Raw genomic sequence first — 16,943 nt, forward strand, 5'->3', positions numbered from 1 at the left:
CTGCTGCCCAAAACGATCTGTCTTTCCGCTCACGATTTGTGCAAGGATCGTCTCTTATTTCACATACCCGAGGGGCCCTGCACCCAGGTTTGCAGATTGAGGGCTGAAGTTGCAAGCAGTCTCTCTCACACATGCACGCCACAGATCGCACGCGTGTTCACGGGGCGGGAGAAGGAGGAAGCCCATGGCACCCCGAGCTACCCCGAAGCGTCCTGGGCAGCCCCGCACCCGGCTGCTCTGGGGGAGCCGTGGGCTGGGCCAGCCCCGGGGGCTCGCAGGTGTCAGAAATGGGCTTTTTTCTCTGAGCTGCTTCCCAAGACATCTCCAGGGGAAACCTGCACCATCTGCTGCACAGGGGAAGATGTCATTTAAGAGTGCTGGGGCAAAAAACCCCACATCAGAATCTCAGAGAGGTAAATCAATTCATAGACTTAGAATGTGTTCACGTTATCTATTCCTTATGCTCACATTATTCACCATATCTTTTGAGGTTGCCTTTAGTTGTGTATCTCCCTGATCAGATATAAAATAGCCACATAACACCATCTTTCTCAAACACAAATAAAACAATTAAAGCAGAAACGCTAATGTGTCCTAATACAGAAGCCACCAAGGCCAGAATAAATAGGCATCTCTATGAAAAAAGAGAAATCCATGCATCTCAGCGCAGTGACAATGTCACCATCTGAAGATGTTTCTGATGAAGAGGGGTACTGGTTTCCATCACTGGACAGGGCAAGGGTTGCTTAGCATGCGGGGGCCCTGGCAGTGTTTCCCTTCACCCTCTCCCACTGTGACTGGTTTGGCCTTGGTATGCTCCAAACTCTTTTCCCAGTGCTGCTGGGCACAGTATTTACCTGCACAGCATCTGACAGAGAGATCGGTAAAAATGACCGTAAGCGTGGCACGCTCCCGGATCTGCTGCCTGCCGTTCACGCCAGGGCCTCACAGGCAAGCTGCATGCCCCTCACCCAGGTGTGCAGGGAACCACCCTGCAATAGAGAAGTCTCCAGGCAAGCCTGGGGTCACACTTTCAGAGATGCTCTATGGACAGACAATAAATCAGGTCCTGAGGGCAGTCTCGGGGCACCTCTCAGAAATGATTTTCCCCCATCCTGTGGTTCCCTTTCACTGACCATATTTGAGTCAGGTGAGCAAGAGCGTACCCCAAGTTCTTAAGGCATATAAACACCATCTTTTCTACCAGCAAGGCAGCATTTCCTCCTGTAATAGTACTTTTTCCCAATCTACCTAGGTCTTCGATTTCTCTCGCTCTCCTGCCCTGAAGTAAAACACATTTGTTACCGCACATGCGAAACCCACCAGCTGCCCTGCAGCTAGCACGGTTGCACTGCTGCAGAACCCCTCACCTTTGCAGCGTCCCCCACTCAGCACACTTGCATCTTCACTCGAGTGTGCGCCGAGGTCCAGCCGCCCACAGAGGGCACTACTTGTAAATGTAACTGAGCAAATGCGTTGTCACTTTATGTCACATCAGCCCTCGGAAGGCTGCAGTTTCCACCCAGAGCAAATCCAAATGCTTCATGCATATTATTCCTGCCATCTCTAAGAAGAAAGGGAGCAGCAGGCTGATGCCACACAAAAGAATACCGTGCATTCGTACTTACACTGAGATGTCAGGCTTCGCACTTTGTATTGCAGTGGAACGCCTCTAGCCCCCGAGAGCTGAAGTACATCAGTTCAGTGACATAAGGAACAAGAATCGTACCTCAAAGGATATTTGATAGTTCAGTATGCAACCATGCATGTCACTTTGTCTTGGGCAAGGATGAGGACAGACATGCTCTTCCTCTGCCCACAACCTGGGAACTATAGACAATCCTTGATACACACTCTTAAATGTTTAAGCCAAGTTTCCAGTTACTCCCTTTACTACTCCAGCCAGTGGAATATTTTTCTAAAGTCCCCAGTTCCAGAATAGGGAGATAAAGGCTTTAAATATCAGAGACACTGACCTCACTGATAGGAATTTTATTGCTAGACTTCCTTGGGTGTCGCGATTTCAACCTGTAATTTCTACCAAAGGATCCAGATCTAGTCTGCTGAGCCTGCTTTTATACGTACAGAGAGATAAGTGCAGGTTTAAGCAAACGCCTATTAATAGGGGAAAAACCTATGGCCTTCTCACCCGCCTACCTCATTTTAAGTGATGTAAAAATCCCAGCTATGTGCAATGTATGCATGCAGAACAGAGCAGCCAAAAAGGGAGGAAAAATATCTGCCTACCTTGTATCCCACTTCTGTGCCGCCTCCATTGCTTGGCATGCTCCAAGGGGACATGCAGGAATGTGCTCAAGGAGGGGGACAGCTTACAGGACAGTAAAAGAAAGTACTTTGTGCTTCCAGTCCACTGAGGAAATTGCTGAGCTGTTGCTTCTTTAAATACCAGACCCGTAGTTAAGCTGAAATGAAGTTTTACTCTTTATTCAGTCCTCTCTCCTAAATGCGCCTCAACTTCTAGCTTAGTTTTAATGCAGCCAAATGTGCTGAAAAATAGCAGCCAAAATTTGCCTTCAATCCAAGGGGGTGATGGTGGTAGTGTCTTGTTGGTATTCCTATATTTAAAATACAACCTTTGTCAATCCAGTACAATCTACCTTTTTCATTTCTGTCTGATAGTCCCGTATTTCTCTCTTACAAACCATCAAGATTGTTTCTGTCTTCAGAATCTCTCTAGAAGCTTCAGCTCCTCAGCTTTTTGCAGCACAAGGAACCCAGAGAGGGATTAGAAACTAAAAACATGTTGGTAATCACAATCATGTATTTTAATCACTGAAGCACACCCTCAAATTACAATATTCCAAGTAGAGACCAAGTAATGCAAGGCCAGTACTCGAGTTCCCGACATCACACTTTTATAACCTGAATTTCTACTTTGGTTCTTAGAGTTACATACTCCTGTACAGATGCATGTTACTAGCACGAGTCTCCTCTAAATAGCTGTGGCTGTTTGCACTGTTTCTATAAAACCAAATTTTCTCCTGCTGAGAAGAAAAGGAGAGGAAGACTCCATACAGTGGATTGAGAAAGGTAGTATGAAAGCTAACAGCCTTTTTTCAAAGGAATATTTTACATTTAAATCCACTCTGTGTTAGTTTTGCAGGACTGCCATGTTTGTCTAGGTAAGCTGCCTAGTCCATAGTAACACAGTAGAGCAAAGATTTTAGATAATTTCCCTTTTTTCCCCCCAGTTTTAAGACTAATTCAACCAGCAAGTTTCCCTGCAAATGCAACGTTTCAAAAAGACCATTTCAATTTTAATTCATGTAACGTATCATATTAAATCCACACGAACAGGGCTCATTGAAGCCCAGGGGTCCTGTTTTCAGGGAGAGGTTCAGGCCGAGAAGACAACGTGACAGGAGAGTAAGAGTTTGCTCACTAGCCCTGACTAATTCATGACATTATAGAAGCTGAAAGTACAACAGAAGTTGATGCCATTAGAGTTAAGCAACTTCCACTTATGTGAAACACTAGAAAAGAAACCCCACTGATAATATCTGTCTGCTCTTGAACGTACAAGTTCGGGAAGGGCTGCAGACCAGGGCACGGGCTGTACAGGCAGATCTCAGGGCATGAGAGCAGCAGGTAAACCCGCAACCCCCTTCGAGTGCATTTATTTTCCAGAGCAGGTGCTAAAGCCAACCTGAGGGAATCACTTGCCTTCTGCAGGCTTGCCAAAGCCCGGAGTTGATGCATGTTACACACTGGCACTGCCAGCACTCATAGCAATTCATTCCAGTTTCTGGGAGATAAATGCAGGCTGGCTTCAGCCCCCGGAACCCCACGGCCAGCAGTGCCCAAGCCCCCGTCCTCCCCGGGGAGCGACAGGGCTGTCGTTTCCTCAGGGGAAACGTTAGATGCCCAAGATGCAACTGAGGCTGATGCCACAAGGAGAACACACACACGAGGACAAATAGGGACCGGCCACATTAGGGATAAAGCTGCCACAAAAACGAACAGGGGTCATCTTGTCTCCATTTCAGCAGGAGCAGGATGTAAAGCCCAGCTAGTCTGTAAAATCCTGACAGATCTGTTCAGCAGACCTGAACATCTCCCCTCACAAGTGGGATCTCACACCCACTCACCCCTTTTCAGATTAGACATTTGTGATTAATGATGCCAGGCAGTGACACAAAGCAATTTGTTTATTCAGATCAACCTTTTAATCCCATCTTGCCTTCAGAATAAATTACCAAATAAACTCTTCCATGAACTATACTCTAAATCATGAGGTGGTCACAGGACAAAAACTTCGCACCAGAGAAAAGAAGAAAAAAAAAAATCAAATTTTTTTTGGAACTTTTTTTGTTTTCACCAATTTGTTTCTTCCCAAAACATCAGGATTCTGCAAAATTTTAATCTGATACAAAAATCAGAATGCAGTAAACAGCAGATTCTTTGCTCAATCACTTGTCAGTTATATGATCATAAAGCAATACCAATACTCTAACACGGGAATTGCTTCTACAAAATCCTGATAAAAACATTCCTGGAAAACAGTCATTTAAAAAAATGTTTTAGTTGGTTTTGATATGTCGTAGCAGCCTGTTTTATTGGGGTAAGTGGATTTAAAAAAAAAAAAAGAAATAAAAAACCTGACAAAGCATTTTGCAGCAGGTTATCTCAATGCACAACAAGCTCTTAGAAATTAAGCCTTAAAACATCCCTGTAAGCCAAGTGCTTTACAAGCAGGAAAACTTGCATCAACAGGCTAAGTCACATGTCAAGATCATACAGGGACTCGGTCTTGATTCTTGTGATGATCATATCACATCACAATATTTTGTAGAGAATGATTTATTATGACTATGATAATTCCTGTTCAGGTTTCATATTAGTGTTATCCTGATGGAAAGTAACCCCTCCATAAGACGGGATGTTTCTGAGTAGAACACTCTGACCCATTACAAACCTTTTCCAGATTTAACCCGTAACTGTGAGCTTTAAAACACTAAACCTGCATGGCTCCTCAGTTATTTTAATACAAAAATGGAAGTGCTGCATCATGCTAAAACTGCAGAGTAAGGCTGATGTAGCAATGAGCACCAGCTGTGTCATTAGAGCAGCACAACTCTACAGATCACAGGCTGTATGTCCCTTCTTTTACTCTAAAGGGGTTTTTTTCTTGTTTTGCTTTGACTTGGCTTTAGATTTTGGCCTAGCCAGTTGCCAGTGCTCCCAGACACCTATTCCCAAGAGACTTGTCTTGCCCTCATTACCAGCAGGTGTCCCGTGGAAGGATGTGAAACACCCTTGCTGCCGACCTCGGGCTGCAGTCCCTGCTCTGGGGATTGCCGGGGAAAGCCCCGTTCCCCTTCTCCCTGCCGGGGCAGAAGTCAGCGCCAGCACCTTGAGCAACCCCATGCCCATAGTTTTCTACTTGCACCATCTCTCTCCACAGCCAAGAGATGAAAAGCTTCTCCTGCCAGCTGCCCGCAGCACCAGGCTATCAGGCAGCTGGTCTAACTCTTTACTAACTGCTTCTTGTCCCTCTAATCACAAGAGTATTGATTAATAATTGTATATTTCTGTAAAAGAGCAAAAATGCCTCTCTGTGTGAAAAAGTTTAAATATATAAAAACACTTCATAAAAATATTTATTAAAAAAATCAAAATGCCCCACGAGCCTGTAAACGTTGCCTGTAAAATCTCTGTTAACTGGAATAATTTGAAATACAGTCAAATTCAGGCTCTTTTCTGCCCTGTCCAGTAAGGTTTTAAGGTAACCAATAGAAATGCCATTTCTGTTGCACTTTGACCCTCATCCCACCCACTTTTCTTCTTGTTTGTTTCCAATACGATAGTTCGATTTCTCAACGTCGGCAATTTTCTTTGGAGGTATCATTTGTCTTTGCTTTTAACAGAGTTCTGCACGGCCTGATTCCGAGGCTTTCTTACGGAGTGGGCTTGAGGTCTGATCGGTAACATGAGCAACACCAGGATGCTTAGAATGTGCATGTGGAAATACATAGACCTGGGAACAAAAGCAGAAAGAAAATACTATATTTTTGTTGATAACAACATGAATTGTGCAATCTCAATAAGTCCATGCAGAATTTAGGGCTAAGGGATGAATGCAGAAAGTATGAACCTGACCTAGAAAGCACAAAATACACCCTCGAATTTCACACAGCCTACACATGTGGTATCAACTGGCATCGATGAAAATGTTGCCATGGATGTTAATGAAGCAAGGAATCAATCAGCAAACTCCAGAATTCAAAGTCTGACAGCTCAGATAAACCCCTGTAATTCAACCCTAGACTTATTCAGCCCATCTCTCTTTTAATGTTAGAGTACATAAGGCTACATTCTTCATGCTTAGGACTGAAAACCTGTAAAAGTTTTTAAAAAATTTTAAGTGACAGAAAGAGAAAAACTCATTCCAAGTGCTGAGATCTGAAATAAATCAGAACACTCAACCTTTAACTGGGGAAGGTCAGGTAATGATGTTTACCGAAGGGTTGTGTTTTTAAAGGTAAGTACTCAGAGATACCTTTATTTGATATCTTATTAAATATCAAATATTTTTATTTCAAGTAATTTGGTATACACAAGATTGAACAGAAATGAAAAATACTTAAACCAATTTGAGGCTCTGGCTGCTTGGGGAGGACGACATTTGGGAGCAGTACGGTCCAGCTCTTAACCACAGAGAAGCGCCTTTTTATGGTCTCATTTAGGCTTCTTACCAGAGTTCTTAATATCCTTGTAAGGTGCTTAAGACAACTGCTAGGTGTGCAGTGCTCCAAAAATTCACGCCCTTGTCCAAAGGCCTACAATTTCCTTGCTTACCGGTCTCTAAGTTTAAGTGTTAACTACGTTCACAGTCACTAGGGCAAAAAATATTAAGGTGATGACCCAACTTGGGGCAAGGGTGGAAAATAATTTTCTTTGTTCAGAACTTTGGTAAAAGTAACATTTCTGCCTTCATGGATGCTGCCATAGTGCTAACAAGTTCTTTATACATATTTATTTCTGTAGTTTTGATGTTAGCAATGTAATCTCACAGAATGGCATTAATATTTACTACATGGAATGGCCTTTTGTAGCACAAAGGGAACCAACTTCACTCATGGGGTAAATTTATAAACCAGTTTAATATTTGAGTCATTTCTCTCCTTTTTAGTCTGATTGCTGTTTGCTACTTTTGTCTTGAAAGATAGAAAAATTAGATATTAACAAGGTACTTGGGAGAGCATCTTATCAAAAATAAGAAAGATTTGGAGTCAATTTTATATGGTAAGTTTCTGTGTTGAAATCAAATGTTTCAAGAAACAGGAATTCAACCCCCTTCAGACAGACTTACTGACAGCAGCTATCTTGACTACCAGTTTTATGTCTTTTATATTAGAGGAGGGAATTGTCTTTCTTTTTAACCAAAACCTGTTATTCTATGTTGACAGTTCACTGTGGAATGAAAGAACAGTAAAGCAACGTAGTCCAGTCTCCCTTTTCAAATTATTTTCTCAATTTCTCAATTTCAAATTATTTTTATTAAAGTATATTCAATATACTCTGCAACACCAGTGTTTTCTTATTTTTAAGGAACCTAGGGAAGTATTCACTTCCTATGGAAGTATTCAAAAAGAAAAGCATACTCATTTCAAGAAGTAATGCTCTGCCAGGCACCCTCCTTATCTCCTACTGACCAATCACCTCTCCTGTTCTACTCCTTTGGCAGCTGGAAACCTGGTCTTTTCTCATCGAGTCCTTCCTACTGCCAACTCATGTCATTCTTAACCTCTCCAGCCTTGGCCACTGTTAATGGTGGAGACTTGACTGTTTTGAAAAAGGAATCTGAATACGTTAAAAGTCACATAAGGACACAGAAAGACTGAGAAGTGGAAGAGAAATGCTCTGCCTTAGCATTATTATCTCATTAAGTTATGGGAGTGCAAAAATCACCCCGTACACTTTACTAAGCATCCTGTTTGAAGTCCTTTCAAATTTGATGAAATGCCAACTGCCTTTCAGAGTGGTTTGGGTTATTTAACAAAAGCCTGTGCCGGTCTGGAGAATAATAGTCAAGAGGAGAGAACTTACTTGTAAAACTTAATCGTGGGCTCAACAGCCAGCATAACAAACGGCGCAACAGTATAGCACACAGCCAGTTGAGTGACAATCCAGGTAACGACGTCGTACGCTATCTTGAGAGGCACTGATGAGAGGAAGTAATGTCTGCAATTGTTTCTTATCTGCAGGTCAGGGAAAAGTAAACAGAAAATTATATAAATTCATTTCTTAGGCAAAGTCACGCAGACGCATTGCAGTGAATGACTCTCCACTTATCATCAGCATTAGTATTACAGAAAAGTTTGTACACCAGTTGGAAAGCACTGAGAGTAGGAAGGAAGACAGAAATGTACTGACCGGCATATGCAAGATCCCACAGTTAACCAGTGGCAAACAGAGAAGCATCCCCCAATTTCCTCTGTCATAATCCTGGGAGCAGACTCTCCTGCTGGATATCGGCACAATATCTTTGGGGAGGGGAGTTGTTATGATTTGATCTTTCTCCCTCCTGGTTTTGATTTATTACTGATTCTCAATGGTGAGACAAAGTTACTTTAAATGAACAAATACGTGTTTATACCTGCAAGCGTGTTCTGTTCTCTATAGATTTTGGTTTAGCGTCACATCGATGAAATCCTCATAAATGAGAGGCAAAGCACATGTTAAGACCGCATGTTCAGCCACCTGCTCTAGCCATAGCAGTTAATACTGATCACTAGTTTAATTCACCTTTCAAACTGACATGGTTGCTTATCCAAGGTCAAACTCTGAAAGACAACCGTGGTGCTTCCCAGCCCTGCACAACTGGCTGGTTCAGCCCAAAAGATCAGCGGTGATAAATTTAACAACAGTGAGACATGAAATCTGTTGTGTCTTTGGTGACTCTACCCAAGATGAGGCCCATAAACACAGAGACTAGTTTATTGCCTCACTTACATCCACATGAAAGAGTTCAAGTTTGGACTAATTCTCAACCCAGAACAGCTTCTTGTGAAAAACTGGACCCAGAGCCAATTACACGCCAGCATGTTAGCAACACGACCTAGCAGAAGTCTGGACTCCAACATGACCTAGCAGAGGTCTGGACCCAAGCTTAGCCTTGCATCGCAAGCTAATTTGACTGCATGGACATAGCCAGTGGCACTACCAACTGTACACCCACAAGCAACATTTTCTCCAACAGCCTGGGACAGCGCTGCAGCACATGCAGAATTGGTGCTGGTTATAATTGCTGGGGGTACTTTGTAATTAGCATCAATACAGAACAAAGTTTCAGTGAACATCAAGCCCGCAAAGGCATGAAAGAGGGCTCACAGCAGGGACAAGCTGCTTGACTGTGTCAGGGTGGTCCCTGCAGCTGGCAGCTGGATAGTATCTAGCAGGGGCCTTAGAAGAGAACAATGAAAGGTACATACTGCTCTGGCTGCGAGTGTGATAAGGATTCCAGTGAGAAACGTAAAATAATATCCAGGATAGATACCATGCCACAGGGCCGACAGGAAAAACGTTAAAGCCGTAGGGTACCAGGGAGCTCTGTCATAGCAAACGCTGCAAAGACAAAAACAAAACAAGACGACGCTGAATACAACTGAACAATGGACACCACTTCAAACCCTTCTCCGTTTTTAAGGTCTTATTCTGTTTTCTTAATGGTCTTATCTTGCCTCTGTTACAGATGAGGGCATGAGGCAGTCTCCCTTCATTTAGATGGAGGGTTAGATGGAAAGAGGAAGCATGCTTTTATGCACTGAGTATCTGAAGAGTGCCCGCACAAATATTCCTGGTGCTCACAGCATTTAAATAAGTAACAGGGCAAATGACAGGCAAAACTTCTCTTTCACCTTTATACCTCTATCTGAAATCACACACTACCCTTTAAAACTCTGATGGCAGATCAAGAGCCGAGTCGAAGGACAAAGAGACATGACCCCACCCTTCACTGGTGAACAGAGGTATTTTTAGCCACTGTTATCTGGCAGATGCTGGGAACAACAGGGAGTGTTGTAAGCTATTGCAAAGCAGGGGATTTCTGCTAACGTTAGCAGCCCAAAATCTTACTCCAAAGACGCAAGCGAATTATATCAGTTCAAGAACACACTAACCGGTCTATTTGGCTATCTGAGGTTTAACTGAAATGCTGTGTTCCAAAGAAACGAGTCAAGATAATGCACTTCTCACCAGGAACATCATTTGAATCATGAAAAATAGTAGACGTTGACTTTTAAGATTAACATATTTAACAATAAAAATATCATGATAACTGCAATAAATCTGTGCCTACATTTCAGACACCGCATTGACTGTACGCTGAGCCAAAAAGTGTAACGAGTAACAGGAGACAGTTCAATCTACAAAATTTGGACTTATGCTAGTATTTATATGTGCCTTAACAGTCACGGATTAAAATCAGATCCTGTCAGTGCTTTAAGTCTCTTCTCCATATCCTAAATAGGGACTCCCTAGCAAGCATCTTCTGGTAACTCCAAACTGGACTACACTGGGGCTCTGAAGATTTTGACTTCTCTCCAGTTCTAGCTGAACTGGATCCCAGTGACACAAGGCTCGCTTCCAGTAGTAGTACGCATGGAAACATAACATAGCAAAGTGAAAAGTACAGCAAGAATAATGGAGACAAACAACAGCCTGAAAGATGCCATCAAAATGCTATTACTTTTTATTACGAAAGATCTGAACAGTTCGTTGATGGCTTTGCTGATCCTATACAAAATGTGAGCGTTTTACATTTGCAGCAATAAAAATTTACAGCACCAAATACCCTTGTATTCCACCAACTGTTACAGACACAGGAAATAAAGACAGACAAGAGGCTGTACATTTATGAGATTCACCAGTCAGTGTTTTTCCAGGCCATCTAGAATTTTGGGGTCTCACAAGCACATTACTGTTTCATTACTCTTACCGTTTTAGCCAGGCAGCTGTCTGAATATTCCAGTTTTCAATATACATTTTAAAACTCGTTGCAGTCTAAGAAAGAAGTTCACATGAAATGTTAGCACTGAAACCTGTAAAATAATACTTGCATTTTAAATGAGAGAGGTGATACATGGAAAATATTAATTCTAGTAGCTAACTGTTGTGAAGACTGTGCCACAGTCCATCATTATACTAATATGTTTTGGGAGGGACATGAACTAGGCTGATTGCTCACCGTTAACACTTGGCACTTGCTGTAAAATCTCACTTTATTTTGTAAAATTAAATACAATGCTTGGTTATTTTCAAATTATGGGAAATCTGAAAAGCTTTCTTGTTTTAAATGCTTGGCCTTCCCTTCAGTTCATAAACAGCTTCATTTTTGGAAGAGATATCTTGCCACCCATTACGCAGTCTGGACTTCCCTAGAGTGTTATTAAAACAAAGTGTTATAAAAACTAGAAGAAATGCATTATTATTTGGAGAAGGAAGGGGGAAGACTGAAAAACATGAACAAAAAAATTTAGGGCTAAATTTAGAAGACAATTCTCAGCCCGCTGCCCAGCTTGAGAAACCAGAGTGGACTCCGGGGTCCTGGAAGAACCACCTGTACCTCCTCACAGCACCAGTTCTCCCAGCTTTAGGGGACTGCTGGACTCAGTTCAGCATCAGTTCCCCTAATCCTGGTCAGCTTCACCTCTGGTGGTTCCCCATCCCTGCTCCCCCTTGTTCCTCGCCTGCTGACAGAAACCTCCGAGGACTTCCTCACTAAGCAGGGACATGATTCAGTGACACCACATTATTTTCCCATATCAGCTGAACAGAAGGACACACTGAAAAGACGGATTAAAGGCAAAGGTTTCCAAGAGGAATATGCAGATATTTTTGCACTTCCGCACAGAATCCTGAAGGCTAGCACTTCATCCTCTGTGTTTAAAGAGTTAAAATGATTAGCAATTCCCAGTGCAGTACTGCCACATTTTAATTGCGTTACTGCACCAAGAGAAGCCAAGAAAAATACCATTTCTCTTCCAACTAGTATCGTCACTCTCTTTTCACATCCTTTAAGTTCCCCTGTTACATTACCAAGACAGAAAGTAGTCATTGGCTGACAAAATATGCATGCTATCAAGTCCCCCATATGCATTTAGCCCCCGTCACATTTTAATGCCCTCACAACTCCTGCCACGTGCTTCTCTTTACTACAGATCAGGTCGTTTCCTAGCCACATTTAGCACTCAGGTTCCCAACTCTAAAGCAATTTTACATATGCAGGTGGCTATACCTGCTGAAAATGCACTGTACAATCACACTTGAACTTCAACTCCCAGAACAGTTGTTGGTGCATAAAGTGACAGTTCAAGGCTTACCCAAAGTAATGGTCTCCGTAGCCTCCCTTTTTCTCATTGCACATGATCAAATCAATGGAGAGCACTGTGTTTTATGCTCCTGGAAATAATTTCTCCACCCTGATCTCTATTGCCCGTGTGACCAGTAAAGGAAAAAAGTTTCGAGGGGTCTACCGTTCAGTGGGTAGAGAGGAGCAAAGGCTCCTGTTTCTTTAATTTTGCTTGACTAAGGAGCATTGCCTGCACTTCACTTTCCTCATTCAAGCAGAAACTGCCTCAGCCCATCAAGGTAGGAATCATCTCCTGCCCCAAAACTGAATCAGATATTGATTCAAGATCTCAGAGCGGTATCTAGGGTGCTGCCATCATTAAGGAATACAAAGCATTCCTGGGCTGTGTATTCTGTACCGCTCAAGGAAAGATGTACACTGAGGATTAATTAAGGTAAAAAAAAAAAAAGACAAAGGATGTTGAGAAACAGAGAATGTATAATTATACTTCCATTTTTGGCATTTTTCAGTGAAGAATTACAGGGACTCTCTAATTTTGGAGAAGAGCTATTAAAGCACATTCACTTAGTCCCAGATCATTCAGCAATAAAGCAGTCAACTTATTTTCATCTGCTTTTCCTTTTAAAATCATAACTATAGAATTACAGGGGGAAGCTCCTCCTATTTCTAAAGAAAAGAAGCCTTTAGAAAGCAGTGCCAGACACAAACATTTTCACATCCCACTGGCATTCACAAAATATTCTTCAGGGCAAACAAATTACATTGGCCATCTTTTGCATTAGACAAACAAACATAAATAGCTTACAAAAGACTAATGGATGTTAAAAGTATACTGCAGTCACAAGAAACACATGACGTGTTTTGAGAAACAGTGCAGTTTGCTGGATAGAACTCTAGATCAGCAGCCATCTAAGCTCTATGTGGCCCTGCCAGTTCCCATTCTGGTTGCTCAGTTTGTACCTGTTATCTCTCCGACCCTTGCTTGCCTCCATTTACAAGAGGACTCCAGGCATGTGCAGGGACCCAGCCCTTGCAAGCCTCTGCGCAATGCCTACTTGTGGCGGCCTCTTTCACTGCCACCACCCATCTCAACTGGGTTACAAAAGTGGAAGACTGTTAGAAGTAAATAAACAGAATACACCACAGATGGTGGAGAATCATAGCTGCGAGCAATTTATTGACCCACTGAACTCAGCCACAATCTACAGTAATTGACTGCTCATTTATTAAACATCTGATTAATCATTTATTAGCCCTCTATAAACTATTTAGAAACGCAACCTGAATACAGAGCATGAACGAAGGCTGTGTGACAGATGCTTTTTATCTCCCCAACAGATAAAATACAAAACCTCTCCATGTTAAAGAGAGGCAGCATGGTGGCATGGACTTATTTGCCTTCCAGCAAAGCTTCTCCCCATTATCACGCCCATTTCTCTATAATTATGCCAATGCAGCCACTCGTTCAACTCACCTCAATGTTCCAGATATTTAAATTGGACAACAGGTCCCAGCGGAAAGTGCCCCTCTCATCAACTCCACTGAATCCATAACCAGCTGCGTTGTTGACTGCATCTGCTGCAATGTCAAAGCAAAATGGGTCAAATCAGACTGCTGGAGGAGCCGTGTTTTCTTACAAGTCAGTATGACACTAAACACACATTTGGGCAAGCTTCATAGCAATTAGCATCCTCTCTTTCAAAGAGAAGCTTCCTCTGGGCAAAGGGTCATTGCTATAAGACGACACAAGAGTCATTTCCGCAAGAGGAAAGACTAGCTACTCCTTGGCTAAAAGAAATAAAATAATAAAATAAAAATAAAATAACAATGGATAGAAATCACTTTTCCCATTATTTTGCCTTTATTATCAATCTGAGATAGATATACAAGAGTTGCCATAAAATGAATTAGCATTTTCCTCACAAGGGTACCTGGATGTCACAGCATTTTCCAGAATTCAGAAAAACCGTAGTATCTCAAAGACATGCTTACCATTTCTATTGAGTTCCAACATGGTTGTTTTAATTAAGACTTTCATTCAGACTTCTGCAGACAAAGCCTTTTGCTAATCCTGTTGCTCAGTGCCTCCCTAAGTACCTCACCATCTCTACAAATCAAATACTGAGTAACTTCAGTTACAGATGTAACTACTTTAAGTGCAAATAAAAGCTTGGGTAATGGTAGGCATTTCACTGCTGCACTCTTGCTCTTTCCCAGGGCGCCGGTCAACTACCTCCCCTCTCAGCCTTGCCTGGGAGCCATCTCATCACTGGGTCTCCAGATCCTGCTTTTAATGCACCCCTGCCAGAAATCCCCTCTCGGAGTACTAAGAAAACAGAAGGGATTCGTTACCTCTGGATCACTAGATGCAGCCAACACTGAGCATTATTGGAAGATAAAGGAAAGTGAAAATACAGGTAATGCTTTTCCTTCTAGATCATTTAGAAAATACAAGCCTGGTCAAGTTATGCTTTAAAAAGATCAGCACTTCTTTTCCAAGAATGAAAACTGATTTTGCTTTGTAAGTGCTACAAGTACACGCACAAGCTTATGGAGGAATCCCAAAGCACAAAACCAGGGAGAGAACCTAATTAAAAGCAACAAGACTGACAATAAATAAATAAATAAATGGCCAACCTTCTCTAACCTGAAACTTTCCATTTTATTTTCCACTTTACTAAAGGAGCTAGATTTTACTGGTGGAAGGAAAGGTCTCCAAGTTTTTAATTCTCTCCCCGTTTAAAAAAGAAAAAACAAAAAAACCCCCAAAAACAACCAAACAACCACCCTGCCTGCAATTGGCCCATAGGACCCTGCCCAATCGCAGAGACTGAAGCTGCGAGTCACCCCAGAGCAGGGGGACTCCTGGATTTGCTCCCCCTTGCTCTAAGGACCTGTTAGTGTTTCTTTGCCGAAAGCAAGAAACCAGAAATCCAGGGACATAGTAATACAGCAGATCCATCAGCCTTTTGCTTCCCAAGCTGCTGTCTGCAGAGCAAGGTGTGAAGCGCGGAAGAATCGCAATTGCCCACCCTCACCAAACCCCACCCTCCGCAAAGCCCAGCAGAGGTTTCCCTGCTGACTTGAACAGCTCTGGCATATCGCTTCCACAGCTCCTTGGATGCAGGCACTCAGTCCCGAATTGGTTTCATCGACAGCCCCGAGTTAAGTTTGCAGCTACATTCCCATGACTATCCCTAATGCAGCGAGAAGCCGAATTTTCTGTCTTTCCACGGATCTGGAGGAATTCAGCAGCGCGGCTCTCACACAATAGCGCGACTGTCCTTTTCTGAGAACAGGAAGCGCTTATCGGCCATTTCTGCAGGCACTTTTACAACGCCCTGGGCCACGCCGCCGGGAGCTAAACTGCGAAAGGATAAAGTGTCTGCTGTTCTGCTGCCTGGATTTGTAATGTGAATAATAGAGGCCTCACCCTCCAGTATGCAACGCATGCCTTTCCCAAAACCCCTCATTTGTAAGATACTTCTACGACCTCTACGGCTTAGTCATGTCATAAATCCAAGTTCAGTTTATCTCTCTGATAACAGACTTTTAGTTAACTATAATGCCGGAAAAAAATGGAGGCAACAATTTAACATTGGCTCCCACAAAAAAAAGTTTCTGAGCAAGCAATTCTTTATCCCAAAGCCTTTCCCATCCCACACATGCCAGTCCTGGCTGTCTTTCCTTGATCTGTCAGTTTTATTCCCAGCAGTTTAATCACAGCCTCACAATTTCCCTGGGTCTTTCCATCCCATCTCAATGACACTCGTCTCAGTTTCAGGTGTATGCATTGCTGGCTGGGCTTTCAGGATCTCCCCTACACACAAAGTCTTGTAATACCAGCAAAAAAATTGAGTCTCTCAATTTTCTGCCTGGCCTAGGAGAATTTGACTCCTCACACATAGATGGGAAAGGTGACTTCTAAAAGGAAGAAGGTAAAATACAAAAAGATTATTTTGACCACCAGTCTAGCTGGCTCCCAATAAAAGAAATTTGCTTCTCTCTATAATGAGCCCTCTTCCTTCTCTTCTCCTTTTCCTTGCAGAGATTCTTGGGTCCTTCCCATCACCTCCTTCGTTCCCCACCTTCCCCATGGTTCTCCAATCCTTTCTCTTGACGGCTCAAAGCTAACGTGTGTACAGGACCACACAGTGCCTTAGAGGCAAACCCTAATTTCAGCCCTCCAACAAGCCCTACAGCTTTCTAATACAGAGCTATGTGCTAAAGATGTCCCATAGGAGGAGAGAGGTCTGTTTGCATTATAACGTATTTGTAAAGCCTGAGCCAGTATGACCAATTTTAACCTCCAAACCCCACTGATATAAGTGGTAAATTATGAATAAAGCATAAAAATCAAGGTTTAGAGGAGGCAAACTTTTTTTTCACTAAGAATTCCTGTAAAAATTGTTTTGGTACAATTATAAAGTTTTAAGTAAGAGGAAATTGTTACATTGACTTTACTGGCAAGAAGCTAAAAAGCAGATTTGGTTCCAGGGGCAGGGGATGTCAGACAAGCTAGAAGAGATTTTATGCACATTTTTGAAAACTTTTGACATCTCCCCACTTCAGTGGGGTTCAGTGCCTACAGGAACACGTGTACATCTCC

The 16,943-nt window shown here is 42.6% G+C and overlaps 1 protein-coding gene across 3 annotated transcripts in view; it reads right to left on the reverse strand.

Annotated features, from left to right (window-relative positions):
- Positions 1 to 4,151: 4,151 nt before the first annotated feature.
- The window catches only part of MBOAT1 (membrane bound glycerophospholipid O-acyltransferase 1), a 57,511-nt gene continuing 44,719 nt past the window's right edge, over positions 4,152 to 16,943 (reverse strand). For 2 of the 3 annotated variants that reach the window (XM_075142809.1, XM_075142810.1), the window contains 5 exons: positions 13,809 to 13,912; positions 10,961 to 11,025; positions 9,456 to 9,588; positions 8,071 to 8,222; positions 4,152 to 5,998 (listed from right to left, as the gene is read on the reverse strand). In XM_075142809.1, the coding sequence (XP_074998910.1) occupies positions 5,866 to 5,998; positions 8,071 to 8,222; positions 9,456 to 9,588; positions 10,961 to 11,025; positions 13,809 to 13,912 (587 nt within the window). In that variant the 3' untranslated portion in view covers positions 4,152 to 5,865. The remainder of the gene's footprint in view (positions 5,999 to 8,070; positions 8,223 to 9,455; positions 9,589 to 10,960; positions 11,026 to 13,808; positions 13,913 to 16,943) is intronic. The other variant, XM_075142811.1, reaches the window with a different exon arrangement.

Source organism: Calonectris borealis, chromosome 2 (assembly GCF_964195595.1).
Source record: "Calonectris borealis chromosome 2, bCalBor7.hap1.2, whole genome shotgun sequence".
NCBI lineage: Eukaryota > Metazoa > Chordata > Aves > Procellariiformes > Procellariidae > Calonectris > Calonectris borealis.